Below are 19,008 nucleotides of genomic sequence, written 5' to 3' on the forward strand. Positions count from 1 at the left end.
GGAACGCGAGTATATCTTATCAATGATCATCATTTCATCCGGAAGACGTCCACTGCTGGACAAAGGCCTAACAAGAGATCAATATAACTATCGATCCTGCACTGCCCTCATCTAACCTATTCCAATGATCTTGACCAGTTCGTCGGTCCATCTTAAGCTTAACAATTATCAATCACAATCCATTATAATCCAATTAAATGCTCATTTTCATAAAATTAATTTGTACAATGAATTAAACTATATTATGAAGCCCTAACCTTCTTAATTCCCTTTGTAAGGTATAACGAAAAAATGATATATATATATATATATATATATATATATATATCTTTATTTTGTGATTAAATTGATATATTAATTAAGGCTGAAAATACAAAAATTATGCAAAACTTCATCTTATTTTATTTTTAGTTATATTTCAGCCCACTACTGGGCAAAGGCCTTTTTTGTCAGCTGTTAATCGGGTCCACCTTCAAAGGCAATTATTTCGTCGTTCCATCTGGTCTGCCTCTTTTTCGTTTTGCGTCCCTCGGATACCATGATGGGATTATATTACTCCAGCTATTGCTATATCTTCTTGTGATTATATAATATTAGATTAGGTTAATTATCTGTAACAAGAACATAGCCTTTAATGTACATATTTTTCTAACTATTATTGTATTTAGCTAGCTGTGAATGATTATAACACAGTCTAGTCTAGTCTGGTATTGCATGAAGAGAGTATTGGCAGCGGTGATCACTTATTTTATCAGGAGACCCGTGCGCACTTTTATGCTCGTCTTTCAGAAATTATTCATAAAATTCTATATATTTTGCTTGTATTTTATCATTAATGTAAATTAAGATTTAATTACAATATTCGTCGAGCGTTCCGAAGTTGCGTCTTAAGATTTTTGTTTACCTCGTTCTAATGACTTAGCATTTCAGTTTGAGTAGTGTTTTCGATTAAATTAGAGAACAAATAGAGTTCATGTTAAGTACGTTTACTTTGTCAAGTATTTAAAAAGTGTCCTTAAAATTCAGGAAAGTCAGAAATAAAATACATTTTCATTATAGTTGTTAAGCTGGAAGTACTTTATAACTTTCAGAGGCTTATAATTAGTATTCGAAAATTAAATTTTTGCATAAGTATTCTTTTACGCGATTATAACTTTCCTTTTCAATTTAAAAAGTTTAGTAGCAAGCAGATTTGATACATACAATAAAATAGGATAGAATTTATACAAGTACTATTATTTTAGTATTGAATTCTCAATTTTTGTTAAATGGTTGCTTACCATATTTAATTACCAGCTTTTATGTAATTAATTTCACATCAATATTTGTCAAAAATCAAAACAAGATACCACTGCCTAGTTTTATTTTATATAGAAATCCAGTTGCAAAAACGCCGTATTTCTGAAAAATATTGTGTTTTAAAAAGAAATTTGATAGTGATATATTGATTATTTTTTTGTTAATATGATTTGAACGATCTTCAACCCGTGCAAAACTACAAATTTCATTGAATATTAGCAATTGCTCGAATTTACTACTTAGTTACTTATTCATGTTGAAATAATCCAATTTATTATCATTTTCTTTACTATTTCTCATGACTGTAATGAAAAACGTCGTGTGATACACGGGTGTGTAGGTCATTGCAAACGGGCCGCCATTAAGAAGCCCGAAGTAAAGGCGAGGTTTTTAATGACATGATTCTTTCCACCCTTGTATCACATTACAACATAATATGTGTTTTTTTTTTCTTTCCTCGTCACAGTATTCAAGTGGATTACTAACGGAAAATGAGCTTCAAATCTTCTGCCAGCTCTTAGTGCACGCTCACACTTAGATATATTTTGGATCAATATATCTGCAAAAAAATAAAAAAATGTTCAATTACTTTGTAATCAATAGGAATAAGTTGGTTTTGTTCATGGGCCTTATGAGAAAGCTCAAAGGGCAATGGAGATGGCTATGCTCGGAGTTTCCCTTTGAGATCGAATCAGAAATTAGGAGATCCGTAGGAGAACCAAAGTTACCGACATAGTCCAAATGATTGCGAAACTGAAGTGGCAGTGGGCAGGGCACATAGTTCGACGGATGGCCGTTGGGGCAGTAAAGTCCTCGAATGGCGACCACGTACCGGAGGACGCAGTGTTGGTTGGCCCCCCACAAGATGGACCGACGAGCTGGACAAGATTGCCGGAATACGTTGGATGAGGGAAGCACAGGACCGATCGTCGTGCAAATCTTAGGGGGATGCCTTTGTGCAGCAGTGGACGTCTTCCGGCTGATGATGAGTTTTCTTCACCACTTATAAATAGGACCCAGAATTTTACAGGATACCAGCTAAAAATGGTATCATCACATCGTCGTCCCAAAGTCACAGAATAATGAGTTAGGAGTAAGTACAGAAGTTTTACTAACTTACACGATTTCAAGATAGCTACTTTGCCTGCCCGCTAATATGACTTATTTTAAGTCCTTCTTAGATTAGATGCTACCGCAGAATCACAATACATTGATAGAATAGTTTATGTATACTTCAATCTACTCGTACTTACTACGTATTGGTTAGCTACTCAACGCTAAAGCACGCCAATAAGACAGCAGACGCCATTATCACGCTACTTGGCTATTTACTGTTTGTTGTCTGTTAGATCTAGAACAAATGTGACAAATACAAAGATTTCTTATTAGCAAAGTACGCACGGTGAGGAGAATTACTTACTTCCTTAGTCTAATTTAGTACGTAGGTGTAATGTTTACGCATTTTTTATGCTTCTCCGAGTTTGATAAATATTTTTACTCTGACAAAAAAAAATATAATAATATTAAAACAGACGTTGGTGATATGTTTTCATACCTAAAGCTTATAAAGCTATAAAAGTGACGAGGTGTCCAAGAATCCTCAGCTGCACTGCTTTACTAAGAGAAGAAACTTACCCTTATTATTATAGAAGAAGAAAATTCAATTGTGTGTGCTCGCTTATCCTGTAAAAATTAAATGTTTTACCTCAAATATAAAATATTACGAGTATTTGTTAGCAATCAATTATCATACAGTTATAAGGGTTATCAATAATACAAATCAAATCAAATCAAAATCTGTTTAGTCTGCGCACGAAAATGACACTTATGAATGTCAAAAAAAATAAAATATTTTTCTTATTGAATCTACCGCTACTTCGTAAAGGGTTGAGCTAATGAGAAGAAGTAGCAAGAAACTCATTGCCACTCTTTTATATCAAGATTTACATTTAAGTACATCGATTTACAAATCATTTCAAATTACAATATAATATATAAAATGATGCAACAGACACAGTCAAACGTCAAATAGTCAATGTCTTACCCGAGTAAGTCAAAAAAGTAAATGTAAATTAATACAAAAGTTATTGAGTACAGTAGCTGCATCATCCACATACACCATAAATAATACAGTTGGAGAAGATAAATAAATGCAATCATATGACCTCGGAATGATTATTGAAGTATTGTAAACTTTTTCGTTCATAATTGCTGTCACCAACTCTCACCCTTTTCAGCCATTACATCACGCGAAGGATTATTCTGATGTGACGTAAAATTAATGGCATTTGTTCGCCCGACTCTGTTTTGTTGTGCACGTTTGAGATTGTTTTATGGAATTGATAGGAAAATGTCACCGAAGCGGGCTACTAGATCAAAGTTAATGTATAGCTCCAAGTTATATGAAAGTATCGAACATTTCTATAAAAAGCCGAGGGATTTCTTAACCGATTGATCCCACTACGATATAGATTGACCCAATTCCAAAACATCCAGTTACATGCACTCATTATCTCCTCAAATGTTTTTTAGACAAATCATTGTTTTTTTTATATTTTTGGTAACAAATCAAACATTTTTATATACCAAAAAAAATACATATTGAATTGAACAAACATTTTGAATTATACTTTAATGTATATTCTAGTAACCCGCCCTCTCGTTACGATACATAATCAAAATAAATTATAACCAAAGACGGCAAACGGCAAAAATATGTAAAACTTTTCAAAAGTCTAGTTTACGCTAACAACACTTCATAATAAGGCTACTGGAAACCAAAGAGTACTATTACAGAGATATATTTGAGTGCTATTAGAAATTTGAATCTCATATCGAAAGTCTTTTACCCTTACAAAAGTCAAAGTCAAATAAACTCTATTCAATTAGACTTAAACTAAGCTCTTAAAGCGATAAACAATCGAATTTTGTATTTTACTGAGTCTCGTTTTTTGGAATAGCGATTTTATTTCTATTTATCATCACCCATGCTTTAAATCCTCTATTAAAGATTCTCAAACAGTTAGCTTATTGCCAACATTAAAACACCCAATGTCGTAATAACCTTTACAACATCCAAACGAGTGTTGTAATGTTGTACTGAATTTTATGACAACACTCCTTTTTTTTTCGATCCCTTCATGCGCAATTGTTTCTACAGACAGAACCATTCTTATTGCACGATGCGTGGTAACTGTATGAATTTCAAAAAAAGAACGTTTTCGTTAACGCGCGTTCCACACTACCAGGACGTTGCGCGCCGGTACAAAAGTAGGTTATTCGAATCCCAGCCATTTTTCTTGAAAAAATGAGCGATTCAAGTTTTGACAGCACACCGCCGGATATTTTAAACTCTGCAAACGAACAATATTCAAGTGAATTTTAATAATTGCACTATACAAAATGTACATTTTGTATTGTACTTCTAAAAATAAATAATTCTTTCATTAATACTTAGTTTACTTGTATATAATCAGTAATGGATGATATTAGGTTACTACTAGGACTGGCTGTTTTAGTGATAGCAGTAAGCTAACTGTTTCAGAATCTTTTAGAGGATTCATATAATGGGTGTAGATAAAGTCTTGTATGCAACTGTTGATAATAAGGTATTAAAACACTCATGTGATACTATTATCAACAGTTGCATAAATAACTATTCTTGTATTAATGGTATGTACGTCTTTATTTTAAATGTATTCATTCTTTCTATTATAAACTATACATATATTATTATAAATGAATTGGGAAGCTGTTGTTAGAATTCCTATGTGCTTAAAGTGATTTCTAAGAGATTCTCTAGAATTCAGATCATAGATGGCCCTAATTGTTCTTTTTAACCGACTTCAGAAGAGGAGGAGGTTCTCAATTCGTCGGTATTTTTTTTTTTTCAATTTGGTCCAGATCTGACAATGGCATCCATGAGAAAAATCATAAAAGTCTTAAATTTGCTATACATACGTATAACAAATTAGATGATAAATTTACTTTATTAACTGACTCGTCTTAGATCGTTCATAAAACGAGATGAGCACGATCTGTTCTCTTCCTTATCCTCGCCTTATCCCGTTACGCGGGGTCGGCTTTTGTTATCATGTGGTGTCATGAATCTTCATCACTAAGGCCAAGGCGTTTCATCTCCGTTTGGACATTCGTCCTCCAGATAGTTTGGGGTCTTCCCCTACCCCTCTTTCTTGCCATGGAAAGGAACTTTTTCACGACATAATCGTCGGGCCTACGCATTACGTGTCCGTATTATCTGAGCCTATATTCTGATATTTTGTCGGTTGTGAGTGCAACTTTAAAGCATCCTCTTATATATTTATTCTGTACTCTGTCCTTGAGTGTTACTCCTCCCGCCCACCGCATACGCATTTCATTGGTATGTAGCTTCTGTTCATGGGTCTTTTTGCTGGCCCCCAGCTTCCCGTTTTATAGACCTAGCCTTTAGTTTTAACTGACATTTTAGCGTCACATAGCCTCTGTGAGAGTACGCCACATCATCCATCAGATGTCGTTCTCTGTGTTGTGAGCACGATCTGTTCTCTCAGTATAATATTATGATATCAACAGATCTTTAATTATTATTAAGTCAGCACTTACAAAGTAGTTTGTCCCATGCTTCTCCAGGTATTTTGATCTGTTTTTTATCCTCTTATCTTTTGCCCCGATCGTTGCTTGAATTTTCTGTATTGAGATTTTATGTCTAGTCTATAGTAACGTTCTATACACATTTAAGGATGATATATTCGCATACTGATAGCGAACGGCAAAAGTGTGCCTATAGATAATATAAGCACACTTTTCTCTTTAGTCATGTGTCAAGTGTCACTGTGTGAATAAAATCTGAACTGAAAATGTTCTACATTGCTGCTCATTAACGAAGAATAATTTAAGCAACTGGAATAAATGCGGCAATGTATAGATATAGCAGTCATAGCCTATTTTGTTGTAGTTTTTTGACATGTTCCATATTTCGGCTTTGTTTTTATACGACGTGTTGTATCTATATCTATATATATAATGAAAATGGTCATTGTTCGAGGTTCAATCACGCCTAAACCACTCATCGTATCGACATGAAATTACCACTATTTGATGCAAAATTTATCCTAGATGGTTTATGGCTAATTATTTTTTATTTATTTAATTTATTTCCTTTTAAAATTCGCCCAGTGAAGCGGCCGGGAATGGCTAGTTAGTCTATATGTAAATAAAACTATATATCAATTCGTAGGTAAATGTGCCAGTTCAAAGCAAGGCAGAATCCAGCTGCGTAGATCGGACCAGAGACCACTGGCACGGGCTCGACGTCGTACTCTCCGGATGACTGTCACCATAGTAACAGTATTTGCCTGCTGCTGGTTACCTTATGCTACGATGACGTTATGGTAAGTCAGATTTTATCACGAGGAGTGCTCAGAGGAGCTGTTCGGGTTAATTCTAGCGGCCTAATTCCAAGCGGACATTACGTGCAAAGTAACACCCGCATCACGTTGACATGTGGCATTCGACAACCGCGCGTTTTACAAAAAAATTCTTGCCTCGCACAGCCACTTCGTGGAATCAATTACCGGCTGCGGTTTTCCATACTTAGGGACCATAAAAAAGCATACTCCCACCTTTAAGGGCGGCAACGCATTTCTTGACACCTGTTGTTGGGCGGTTGCCTCACCTCTCTCCATCCCGTGAGCCTCTTACCAGTTTGCCCCCCTCATATATTATAACACTAGAAATAAGGGATTACTTGTAACAAATTCTAGTAGGCTTCATAATATACATAATAGCTTTAAGAGTAAACTTTTATAATAAAGTCCCAGCCACTGTTCATGCATCATCTATAAATAAATTTAAATGTTTTATACAAACAATGGCTCTGTCGTAAATCCTATTACTCCATAGCTGAATATCTAAGTGATCGGACAGCCTGGGACTAGATTATGATTATTTTATAGCGATAGAAATGAATTACAACGTACAACATTGTATATTATTATTGAAAATAAGCGCGCAATAAAAAAAGAATGCTGGGAGAGTTTCTTGCGCCTCTTCTTCTCTCTCAGAGCGCCATTCGTTTCCGAAGTGGTAGTAGTATCTAGTATATTAGAAATGAAATGAAATTAATTCTAAAGGAATCTATTTTGAGAAAATAAATGCCTGTTATGCCTTTTATAAAAAAAAAGGATATTAGCAGATGTTTAAAACTCTGGTTTACGCTGCGTATTACGATTCGTCTTTTACTATTGAGCCGTTGCATCACCTCTATAAATATATTAATAAGTGCAACTTATGATGTAGAATAACGTTTATTTATATACCTACAGACAGGACCAATAAAAACCATAAATGATTAGAGACTAATGTTTATATTTGGGCAAATATAGGATGCAAGGTAACTATTATTTTAATACTATCCGATATAGATTACACAAGTAGATTTAATAATTATTTGTAGATTTATAAAATTATTTGCATTTTCTTAGGAATTAAATTAATGTCTTACAGACGTACTCGTAAGCTCGCCGCGCACCCACCAGCCCACGCCTACCATTGGATTAACAAATTATTATTATAAGTACCCTAAAAAACCAGTAGGATGCTCCTTTGCACAGGAAGCCGGCTAGATTATGGGTACCACAACGGCGCCTATTTCTGCCGTGAAGCAACTATGAAACACGGTTCGATCTGAAGGGCACCGTAGCTAGTGAAATTTCTGGGCAAATGAGACTTAACATCTTATGTCTAAAGTTCACGAGCGCAATTGTAGTGCCGCACAGAATTTTTGGGCTTTTCAAGTATCCTGAGCGTCACTCGCACACGGTAATCGGTATGGCGTATCAATTACCATCAGCTGAACGTCCTGCTCGTCTCATCCCTTATTTTCATAAAAGACACAATATATTCACTACCTGAGGAATACACTCAAATTTTTTGTTCGTAAAAGTTGAAACCAGATTGGAACTCCCTTTTTGAATATTCTTTGACAAACTTTTTTTAATTTGGCTCGCGCTTGATTTACCATTATTCAGCCTGTTGCTGTCCATGATCGATCTCTTTGATGATTAAAACTTTAACCAAGAATATCCATATTCCAAATTTAAATCTTAATCCGTAGGGATAAAAAATCCTATTTAAAACCTGATTACAGTGAACCAATTAGCTGTTCTAGAAAAGTTTTGATAAAAATATGTTTTAACATTTAATATTCCATCAATTTTATTTAATAATCCATCAGAGCGTTAGAACGAGTTCTAGGCCATGGCCTGTAACACATTATCAAATATTAATATTTAAAAGCAACATTTCAGGAAAAACAAAATTTTCTTATGTAGATTAGCTATACATTTTTACAAATTTATTCAAATCAAGAGGCCTTTGAACCTTATGAAACTTTCACGTACAGAAAGCTATAGAATATTTGCGCTGTGTTTTAAACTTATGTAACTAAACTTCTTAAACGTATCTAAGTAGAATCTTAGGTAGCATTACATGCAAAGCTGACATGCTTTAATAATTTATAGCTACGTCTGGATAGACAACCGATGAATACAGGCCAGGTTTATTACTTTAGTGTGCGTAATAAGCTACGTCTTAGACAAGAGATTTGTATGCCACTTTGTGATAGTGTGCGTGCATTGCTCAAAGTAGACGTTAAATGTCAACCTCAATTTTTTTCAACGTTTTCACAGCTGTCACAGTCTATCTAGATGTACAAATTACAGTAGTACAGGTTAGTAGTAGTAGTACAGGTTTATTTATGTATTTGAACCGCGTTTTTAAATTTGAAATGACTGTTATTTTTTTTTTTATTAAATCATCAGGTATATGTTTGATCGAAAGTCAGCCATGCACGTGTCCACTAGAGTTCAGGATCTGTTCTTCATCATGGCTGTATCCAATTCCTGCATGGACCCGCTGGTCTACGGCTCATACACCCTGGACATGAACATCATAAACAGAACTTTGAGGAAGATTTTCTGTATGCATAATAAGAATTTAGACGGACGAGGTGGGTTTATTTTAATTTTAATATAGTTTATGGCCCAGTTTACATATAAGTAACCATTTTTTACTGAAAACTTTAAATATTTATTTTGATGGAAGTATTCAAACACAACATTGAGATGTTTCTGCGTTATTATTTGCATATTATATTCAAAAATTACTGTAATTTTCAAATTATCAATCTTTACTCTAATGAAAAAAGTATAGAAAGTCCAACAATCGAAAGTTGTACATTTTTGATTCACAATGTTCTGAAAGACAAGAAAGTCAACATTTTTTCTATTCACGTTTTAGAATAGAATTTCGTTTCTTTTATTTCTAAGAACTTACGATTATCATTAAATTCTTTAATGGCATCACAATTTATTGATGAAGAATGTGATATATTTTGGCATGCTAATTACTTTGTTTTTAAATGTTTATTGAGGGTTTAATTTACACATTCTACATCAATAAGTTTATGAAATCGTGACATTTATCTGTGAATAAAAAATTGTCTTACCTTTCTGTATTACACATGATCTTAGAGTTAAAAGCGATGCCTCAATGAGACCTTTCTTGAGTAAATAAGCAACGCTTTACAGGTTTTTTTTTATGGAATAGGAAGACAAACGAGCGTACGGGTCACCTGGTGTTAAGTGATCACCGCCGCCCACATTCTCTTGCAACACCAGAGGAATCACAAGAGCGTTGCCAGCCCTTAAGGAAGGTGTACGCGCTTTTATTGAAGGTACCCATGTCGTATCGTCCCGGAAACACCGCACAAGGAAGCTCATTCCACAGCTTTGTAGTACGTGGAAGAAAGCTCCTTGAAAACTGCACTGTGGAGGACCGCCACACATCCAGATGGTGGGGATGATATCCTAATTTGTGGCGTGTCGTGCGAAGGTGGAATTATGTAAATACCACAGACCTGGATCCATACCATGGATCCAAATAGATGCCGCAAGTGAATGTACTTCGAGTGTCAAAAAGAGGAGCAATGCTATTCCTTTGACTTTAGTAATAAGCAATACCGACTTTTACTGAAAACGTCAACTAATGATGAGGTGAGTGGCTAAACGTTAGGCTCGATGCACTGGCATTTTTAACGACGTCACAGTAGGTACAAAAAAGGGCACGCTTGGTTTTCGTACAGACGGAGAGATTTGCGTTATCTACTTGAAACTATGTCTGTGGTAAATACAGTGAAAAAAAATTTGTCATTTGAATTGATATACAAGATGCCTGGTAATTGCGAATTGGAATCTTCATAAGTTTGGGATACCTGCTGACTGATATACTGAATGACGATTATTTTAATTAATAAAAAAATAAACATCTTAAACACCTTAAAAAACATCGGATGAAAATAAATATATCAATCCATTTATGATGCACAAATAAATAATTTTGATAATACATTAGCCCTTTAAATTGAAAACGAATGATAATTCCTAAACTAACAACGTATAAAACATTGTTAAAAAATAATTTTGCGAAACAATGTAATTAAAAGCCCGTTTAATGAACTAATTGTTGTGGAGCCGGATGTTGTCTCTTTTCTTTTACCAAACACAATTAATAATAACAAAAATGTTTTAATAACCCTTTCAGCATTGGCTTTCACAGTAAAAATTAATGCCTATTGCGCTTAGAATGTAAAACGGAGTAAACGGAAATACGCAGGGCAAATTAAAAGCTTCCAGAAGAGGAAATGACGAAAGATATTAGCTTTTACTAACAAAATTTTATGATTAATGAATATCTTTAGATTCTGTAAACCTCTATTGATGGTATAAACATGAAACGTTACTCCAAAGAAAGTTTAAAATTTTTCAATAGATTTCACATCCCTGTAAGTGGCTTAAACGTGATACACTCACAAACATACAAATAAACCGAAAAGATATCTAAAACTTTTTTTTACAAATTTTTTTGCGTTGTCATACATGTCTTACATACTTACATATCATCATCATTTCAGCCGGAAGACGTCCACTGCTGGACAAAGGCCTACCCCAAACATCGTCATGACGATCAGTCCTGCGCTGCTCTCATCCAACCTACTGCGGCGATCTTGACCAGATCGTCGGTCTATCAACACTCGTCGTCAGTGGTAGCAATTCCAAACCCGGGGATTCTTAGCATCCCCTGCCCAGTCGCTTATGTGGCTGCTACCGTGGCCACCACGAGCGGGGCCTCCGGGAACTAGGGGCCGGGGCCTTTCAGTGTCTGTTTTCATCTTTGAGGTGTTTTTTTTTCTGCCGCAATCGCCACGCTTGGCAGGTGGGTTGGCGATCGCAGTGGGTGTTGGTAGTTCTCGGAAGGATGCTGCTCCCATCCTCCATTCTATGTATCCCTTAGTCGCCTCTTACGACACCCACGGGAGTAGATGGGGTGGTGCTATTCTGGTGCGACACCACATTCACAACATATACTCCAGTTTTAATTTTGCGAACATTTTTATTACACGGATTCAAAAAAAATAACGCATTTATAAAAGATTGATAGACGTAATATAGATTATTTTCCTTATTATTATTATTTTAGAACTAACAATATACGCTTAGAATGAACGTAACGAACTAACGTTAGCAATAGTCAATTGTAGGCTTAACTAATAATAACTGAAGCATTTAATTGATTCTACCCAGTGTGGCGTGGCCTGGAGATATGTGGCTCGGTCTGGCCCGGCTTGCTTTGACCGCTTTGGATCCGGCGAAGCGTTATATTGTAATCAAAACAGATTTGCCATATGTTTATCTTAAATCCAACAGAGAATTCAAAAGTTACATAAATATTAATTGGTATTACGCTAAGATTTACTACCACTGTACTTTAATAATGGAATAGAAAGTTTGCCAACAATTATATAAATCCCAGCAGCTTTATTCAACTTCTGAATGTACATGGCGAATAATTTTGATCCAGGTATTTTGGTGACGGCAATAAGTAAGAGCAAGGAACCCGAAAAGATAAAGATTGTAAGTACATATGCAATAAATCTTTGATAGCTTATACGCCTAGATAGATAAAAAGCGATGTAAAGTTAGCCTCTATTTTCAGCAAATGCATGCACAATTTAACAAAGTGTCTGACATATTGCCAGTATAAGACGTAGCTGTCATTCACACTGAAGTAATAGAATTCTAAGTAAAAAAAAATAGGTTCTGGATAAGTAATCAACAACAAATTTATACTAAAACCTTCTTCGAAACACACTGCATCTTATAGTATAAGTATTATTCTGATCAGTTCAGTAGTTACTGGAGCATAACGAAAAAGAACTGGCTCTTCATTTATAAGTACAGATAGATAGAAAGATACAAATAATTATTATATCTTTACCAGGAGGCCCCTTAGCGCCGCTTTTTTCTGTCGTTAAGCATTAATATGTAAGCATTATTGTGTTTTTGTCTGAAGGGTGAAATTACTGGGCAAACGAAACTTAACATGTTATGTCTCAAGGTGATGAGCGCAATTGTAGAGCCGCTCAGAATTTTTGGGTTTTACAAGAATCCTGAGTGGCACTTTTTTTTTATGGAATAGGAGGACAAACGAGCGTACGGGTCACCTGGTGTTAAGTGATCACCGCCGCCCACAGGCACTGCAATGTAATGGGCAGAGCGTATCAATAACCATCAGCTGAACGTCCTGCTCGTCTCGTCCTTTATTGTTATAAAAAAAGTATGTTTATGTTATTACTTATAATAATTTAAAAGCCCTCGCGTGTTTGACCTATTCCATAAAAATGTAAAGAAAAAATGTAGATATATATTATATATTATGTAAATGAAAGCTACTTACAATACAAGATTTATATATGTCGCAGGTATAATATCAAAACCGTGATATTATAATTTCACTAGTGATATTTAATTAAACGTAGCTTGTCAATCGACTTCATTTCTTACAATTTAACGGCCTGGTTCTAGTGATATTGTAATGTTACGGGTACATTATAGTGGTATTATAATAAATCTAGGTATACTACAAATGAAGTCAGCAGTGTGAGACCTGGAGCGTTCTGTATGGAAATTTTTTTCATACGCAATTTCTCATTTGCCCAGTAATTTCACTAACTACGGCGCCCTTCAGACTGAAAAACAATAATGCTTCACGGCGAAAAAAGGGGCCGTACCCATAATCTAGCCGGCATCCTGTTCAAAGGAGCCTCTGGTAAAGGCCACACTTGGGGCTGGGACTTCCTTATTATTTACCAACAAAACACTAGAGATTATTATGAGCGTCACCGGCCTTTGAGGTTCATAACTTTTGTAAAGTAAGCATATTTATTATTTCAGCCTAGAAATATCATATAAAGAGATTGATTCAACAGTTTGCATTCATTTTCACTCATGCATACGTGCGACAAGTCTACTGATACAAAAGTCATGGACTTCATCTTCTACCTACATACTCAGCAGCAGAACATTTAATATAATTTGTGCTAACTAAATCTCAGAAGTGAGGAATATCATTTTAAAATAACAAACTGTTTATATATAACGATATAATTATTTCACAGAAGCGTCTGGTACCACCGTGCAACTTCGGAGGCTACCAGGAAACGTCACTGACAGCCCCAAGTGGCGTGAGTGACCCCCAAGCTTGCTGGAGTGAACAACTTAACGAGAACAATAAGAGCAGTTCAGAAATATTTACGTTACAAACACGCCATACGAGTTAAACTTCAATATGAAAATGTTTAAAGAGAATAGCAGTAGAACTAACTGTATGTGCAGTGTTCTTGTGAGCCAATACGGCCACCATCCTATTTTTATCGCAAAATAGCGTATAGTACTTGTGCTGTTGCAGTGCGGTTTGCAACCGCAAATGTTATTACAGCCATACATAACAGTTTTAAATCTCATATCGACGGAGAGAGTGTGACATAAGGTGGATCTGCTCTCTCTATCACTTATTCCTTATATACTCATTTGCACTAGAGTTCCAAAAGGTATATCCCGTGCAAAGGCGCTCCCTCCACGAGCGAGAGCGACGACTCCGCCAGTGTATCATTACTATATATTTTTTAAAGCGTATATTGCTATACTTCATATAGCGTATATTGTTATACGTCATATTGCTCTACTCGAGTAGCCTGAGGGCGTGCTACACTTATAAATCGTACAGCGCCCTGCGAGTCCAGTATAACAACGCCTTCAGAGCACTGTTGAAGCTGCCACGTTTTTGTAGAGTGTTAGCTATGTTTGCACATGCAGAGGTCGATAGCTTTAGCGCTGTTCAACGTAAAAAAGCGGCTTGTCTACTCCGCCGAATTCGAGGCAGTAGTTACAGTTATCTGAAGGCGACAGAGGGGCCTGTCCCTATGTTGGCCATTTAATAAAAATAAATGTCCCTTCGTACATTAATTACTAACTCAAATAGATTATAAGTTTGCTAACAATGGATCCTAGTTGTCTGAAATTAAAAGATTTATTATTATTATTTAATAATAATAGTTCCAGCCAGTATTCGAGTCCCGCATCGTTCATAAAATTTTATTTTTGTTTGTATAATTAATCCCAGAAGGGAGGGTTATCACTTTAAAAAATAACAAATTGTTGAAATAATTTGTTGAAGAGTTCGTTTGACAGCTCTCCAATGATTCCGCGTGACAACATGTTGACGTTTTGCTCGCACTAAGCCACTCGTCGTATGGAGACTGGGGGCACGTTTTATGAAGTCGTGATGCGTATAGAAATACCCATCACTCGCTCGTGGAAGTGGTCCCTAACTCGTGACGTATAGATGTTTTAGAGAAGACTATTTTGCTGTACATTTTGTATTATAGACATTTGTTACTTATGATTGTAATTAATTCGTCACTAAGTAAATATTAATTTAGAAATTTGAAGTAATAAGTTTTTACAAAGAAATATTTGACTGTTAACTTTTTAAGGAATGAAACAATATAAAGAAAAATATGGACAAGTTCTTTATTATTGTAATTTCAATGAGAAATTTTTGATAACTCTGAGGTTCTCTGGTTATGTATAGTGTATGATTGATGAAGAATTACGGTAAAGGCCGTGTCGCATATTTCACGAAGATGTTCTACTTATATTAACTTTGCTGTCGTGGGCCCGTAATCTAGAAAGTACCTCAGCATGTTTTAAGTAGCAGTTATCTCTTTGCATGTCCAAAATGCAAACATTTGTTCGTGTATTATACTTATAAAGACGTACGGACCTAACATAACTCAACCAATCGAAAGAAATTTAATGATGATCGTGTAAAATGTATACATTAATGTATGGTGTATTTAAGTGTAAATAAATATTTTTTATGTTATTTATGCCTTGTTTTCTTTAATTGATTTTTTTCGTGGATGAGGAGGTCAAATGAGCATTAGGGTCACCTGAGAGATGATAAGTCGATAATTGAATTTAAATTATGGGAAGCCTGATCTTTTTGAAAGTATTTTTATCATATACATAGTTTTATATTATTGTAATACGTAGGGGCCTCCCTTATACTTTTTAGTGCATATTATATCTATTGTTTTGGAATAGTGTTTTTGAAGTCAGTTGTTTTTTGTTATTGTTTTTTTTTTTTTAGTGAATTTGAAGTACACTAACTAACAACTTGTCTAAATATGTGCAGATATACTAAATTTTTCAATGCAGCAATTAACGTAAGCGCTTAACTGAAGAGTTCAGTTCAGAACCTAACCAAACTTTCACCAAACTATCTTTAAAGTATATCCTTTCCAATAAAAAAAGAATCATCGAATCATCTTTTATGATTTTTCTCATGGATGCCATTGTCAGATCTAGACCAAATTACAATGGACCACAGGGGAAGCACCAGCTTTCAAATAAAAAAAAAGAATTATAAAAATCGGTTCACTCAGTCGAAAGTTTTGAGGTAACAAACATAAAAAGAAAAATACCGACGAATTGAGACCCACCGCCTTTTTTGAAGTCGGTTACAAATACAGTCAATACTCATTGATAAAACACTATTCTATTGGTGAAAGATGTTTTATAAATCCACTAAGCAATTTTTGATTTGATTTATTACAATGACACACATGTTTTTGTATTACTCATGCGGGAAAAATAGTATCTCGGCGCTCGCTGTTTCGGTTGAAAAAGAGCCGTTTCCCATTTTAAAATTACACGTGAGTTTTTTCGTAAATTAAAATGTTGTTTGCGTGCGAAAAGTTTACTTGTCGCACGCAAATTATACTTAGTACACGCAACTTAAGATAAAATTGCTAAAATAATAACAAAAAAAAACACAATCGAAATATCACAACTGAATTGAGTTTGACGCGTCTGACAGTTTAATTTAATAAATAAAATTATAATTTAAGTTACAAAAATTTACAAATAAATATGGAGTCGGAAATAATACATAAATCGTCGTGTTGTGATACAAAATAGTATATGCAACTCGTGCTACAAGTTGTCGATTGACCATGAAATTGTTGAACGGTCATCCCTTTGAGTTACACAATATACTATTTTAATTAATTAGTTAATTTATTTATTTTTAATTTGATTACCGTTACGCACGCTTGTTGCACCGGGAGCGTTGCTGACCTTTAGGCATGAGAAAGCGAGACACTTCCAATTAATCCTGAAACACATCTGTAGTAAAAAAGTCAAATTTATCTAAAAGTAAACGACAAATATTAACTTTATTTTAGTTAAGTGGGAAAGCAACTTTTCCTCTAGTATTTAAAACTGTTATTATGATCATTGCTTCACAGGTGGCCAATATAAAAATATTCGAGCCATTTTATTTTATTCCACTTACATAAATACATATTTCTTTACAAAGTTAAGGCCTCTAGTGGATATAGACCCACTCCATCAACCAATCAGAACAGATGGCTTATACAACACAATAAACAGCGACATTGGTAAATCAGTAGTAATAGTATTTTTTCGCGTTACTAACTAGATCCTAGTGCAAGCTCATCGTGGAATTTTGGGAAATGTCACAATAATAATAATGACAAAACGGGTTTATCATATTTTGTCTGGGTTTATCATGGTTTTTCATGGGATAAATTATTACTTATTCCAAATGGCTATCTTGCTGGCTGACGTATCGACGCACGTGTAAGCTGTTGATGCTACAAACCTTAAAGTTAAGCACAAACTAAAAGATTTGTGCGCGAAAAAAAAATAGGCGTCTGCATATAACTATTATTTAATCACAGAACAGGTAAAATAGAAAATCTGTTCTGTGTATTTAATGAACGTGAGAAGATAAATGTTAACATACGATTATAGCACAATGATATTAGCGTTGGATATTCCATAGAACCCATTGTGCATGATATAAATATTATCTAGGATCTAGGCACTTGGTGTCTAGGCACTAGGTACTTTGTGTCTACTCTACTGCGGACATGACGAATAGGAACGTGTTAACGTTAAAATTTGTTTTCGGGCAGTCTCAATCTAAATCACCTTACCCTACCCCTCTGCCTGCATCAACATTTACGCCTCGACGTGTCTAGCTCAGGCAAGATTTATTTCTTGATCATCGCCGAAATAGTATACACAGTTCGTGTATAGAAACTACATTTTGATGACACGAATTCTTTCATAGGCCCAGTGACTTCTTAGCGTAAACAAGTGGCGTAATTATTCATGGCGGAAAATATTATTCATGGCGCCGCTGTGGTACTTAACCGGCATCCTGTCAAACGAAGCCTTCCACTGCTAATTAACTTAATGAAACTGGGAGTGTTATGCTTTTATATTTCTTACAAAAGATTTAATGTTTTTGTCTTTACAAAAATTTTCCAGAAACCAAGACTTTAGTAAGTAATAAGTATTTAATGAAGTAATATTACAAGAATAACCCAACTTGATACATTAAGCTCATGATGGCAGTAGGGCAAAGTGTTGCATAGGTTTTTTTTAAATCTTCGACAATTTTAACCTTTATCAGACATTTTCTCAAGGCTACTGTTCTGTTCTACATAAGTTTCCAGACGTTTAACTGCAACCTCCCAACTGCAGAAGGTCGTCCAACGCCAGTGCTATTACGGCTTAGAGTAGCAAAACTAAACTTATTAAAGTTTCCTCGAAGAGTCAGTAATATAGTCGCAAGTTCTAGTTATAATTGCTCAGGTGAAGTTTCGCAAGGCCTGGCCACAAGAAGTTTCCTTAAAGAAACTAAATTAAATGCTTATTTAATAGCTTATGTAACTTAAAAATCATTAAAAATTTACTTTTAAGCGTCAATGAAGTGGCAATTACTAATGAGTAATGACAATCAGTTATCAACTAATGATAAATAAATCAAGTACATCAATATATTATGTCTCTGAGGATTATTTTCGAATGTTCTCGAAGTAAATTAAATACTTATTCAATGGCTTAAATTAAATCATATAAGTTAAAAATCATTAACCATTTACTTTTAAGCGTTAATGAATACATTCAGAGCTTTTTTTAAAAATGCCAAACTGAACTTAATTGAACTGAACGAAATTTTAGTGCGCGATTTTTTATGGTATATAAACTTCTGCATTCAATCTACATGAACAAAACCAGCTCTTTCAACACAGACGAATTTCGAGCGGCTCAAATAGCTTCATTATTATAAAGGTAGTTTGTTTGGATGATTTTCATGATAAAGTATATAATCAGCTATATAACGCTACGTTGCATGAATACCGAATGTCCCTCAGTAAATACATTATGTATCATCCCACGACATCGTCATATTACCTCACATAATTTGACACGT

At 34.8% G+C, this 19,008-nt stretch overlaps 1 protein-coding gene across 1 annotated transcript in view; it reads left to right on the plus strand.

The window, feature by feature from the left end:
• Positions 1-14,250, plus strand: part of LOC126973055 (adipokinetic hormone/corazonin-related peptide receptor variant I-like) — a 59,181-nt gene extending 44,931 nt beyond the window's left edge. The window contains exons 6-9 of the mRNA XM_050820169.1: positions 6,536-6,689; positions 9,120-9,307; positions 12,217-12,269; positions 13,814-14,250. Coding sequence (XP_050676126.1) covers positions 6,536-6,689; positions 9,120-9,307; positions 12,217-12,269; positions 13,814-13,975 — 557 coding nt within the window. The 3' untranslated portion in view covers positions 13,976-14,250. The remainder of the gene's footprint in view (positions 1-6,535; positions 6,690-9,119; positions 9,308-12,216; positions 12,270-13,813) is intronic.
• Positions 14,251-19,008: the final 4,758 nt, after the last annotated feature.

This window comes from Leptidea sinapis, chromosome 28 (assembly GCF_905404315.1).
Source record: "Leptidea sinapis chromosome 28, ilLepSina1.1, whole genome shotgun sequence".
Lineage (NCBI taxonomy): Eukaryota > Metazoa > Arthropoda > Insecta > Lepidoptera > Pieridae > Leptidea > Leptidea sinapis.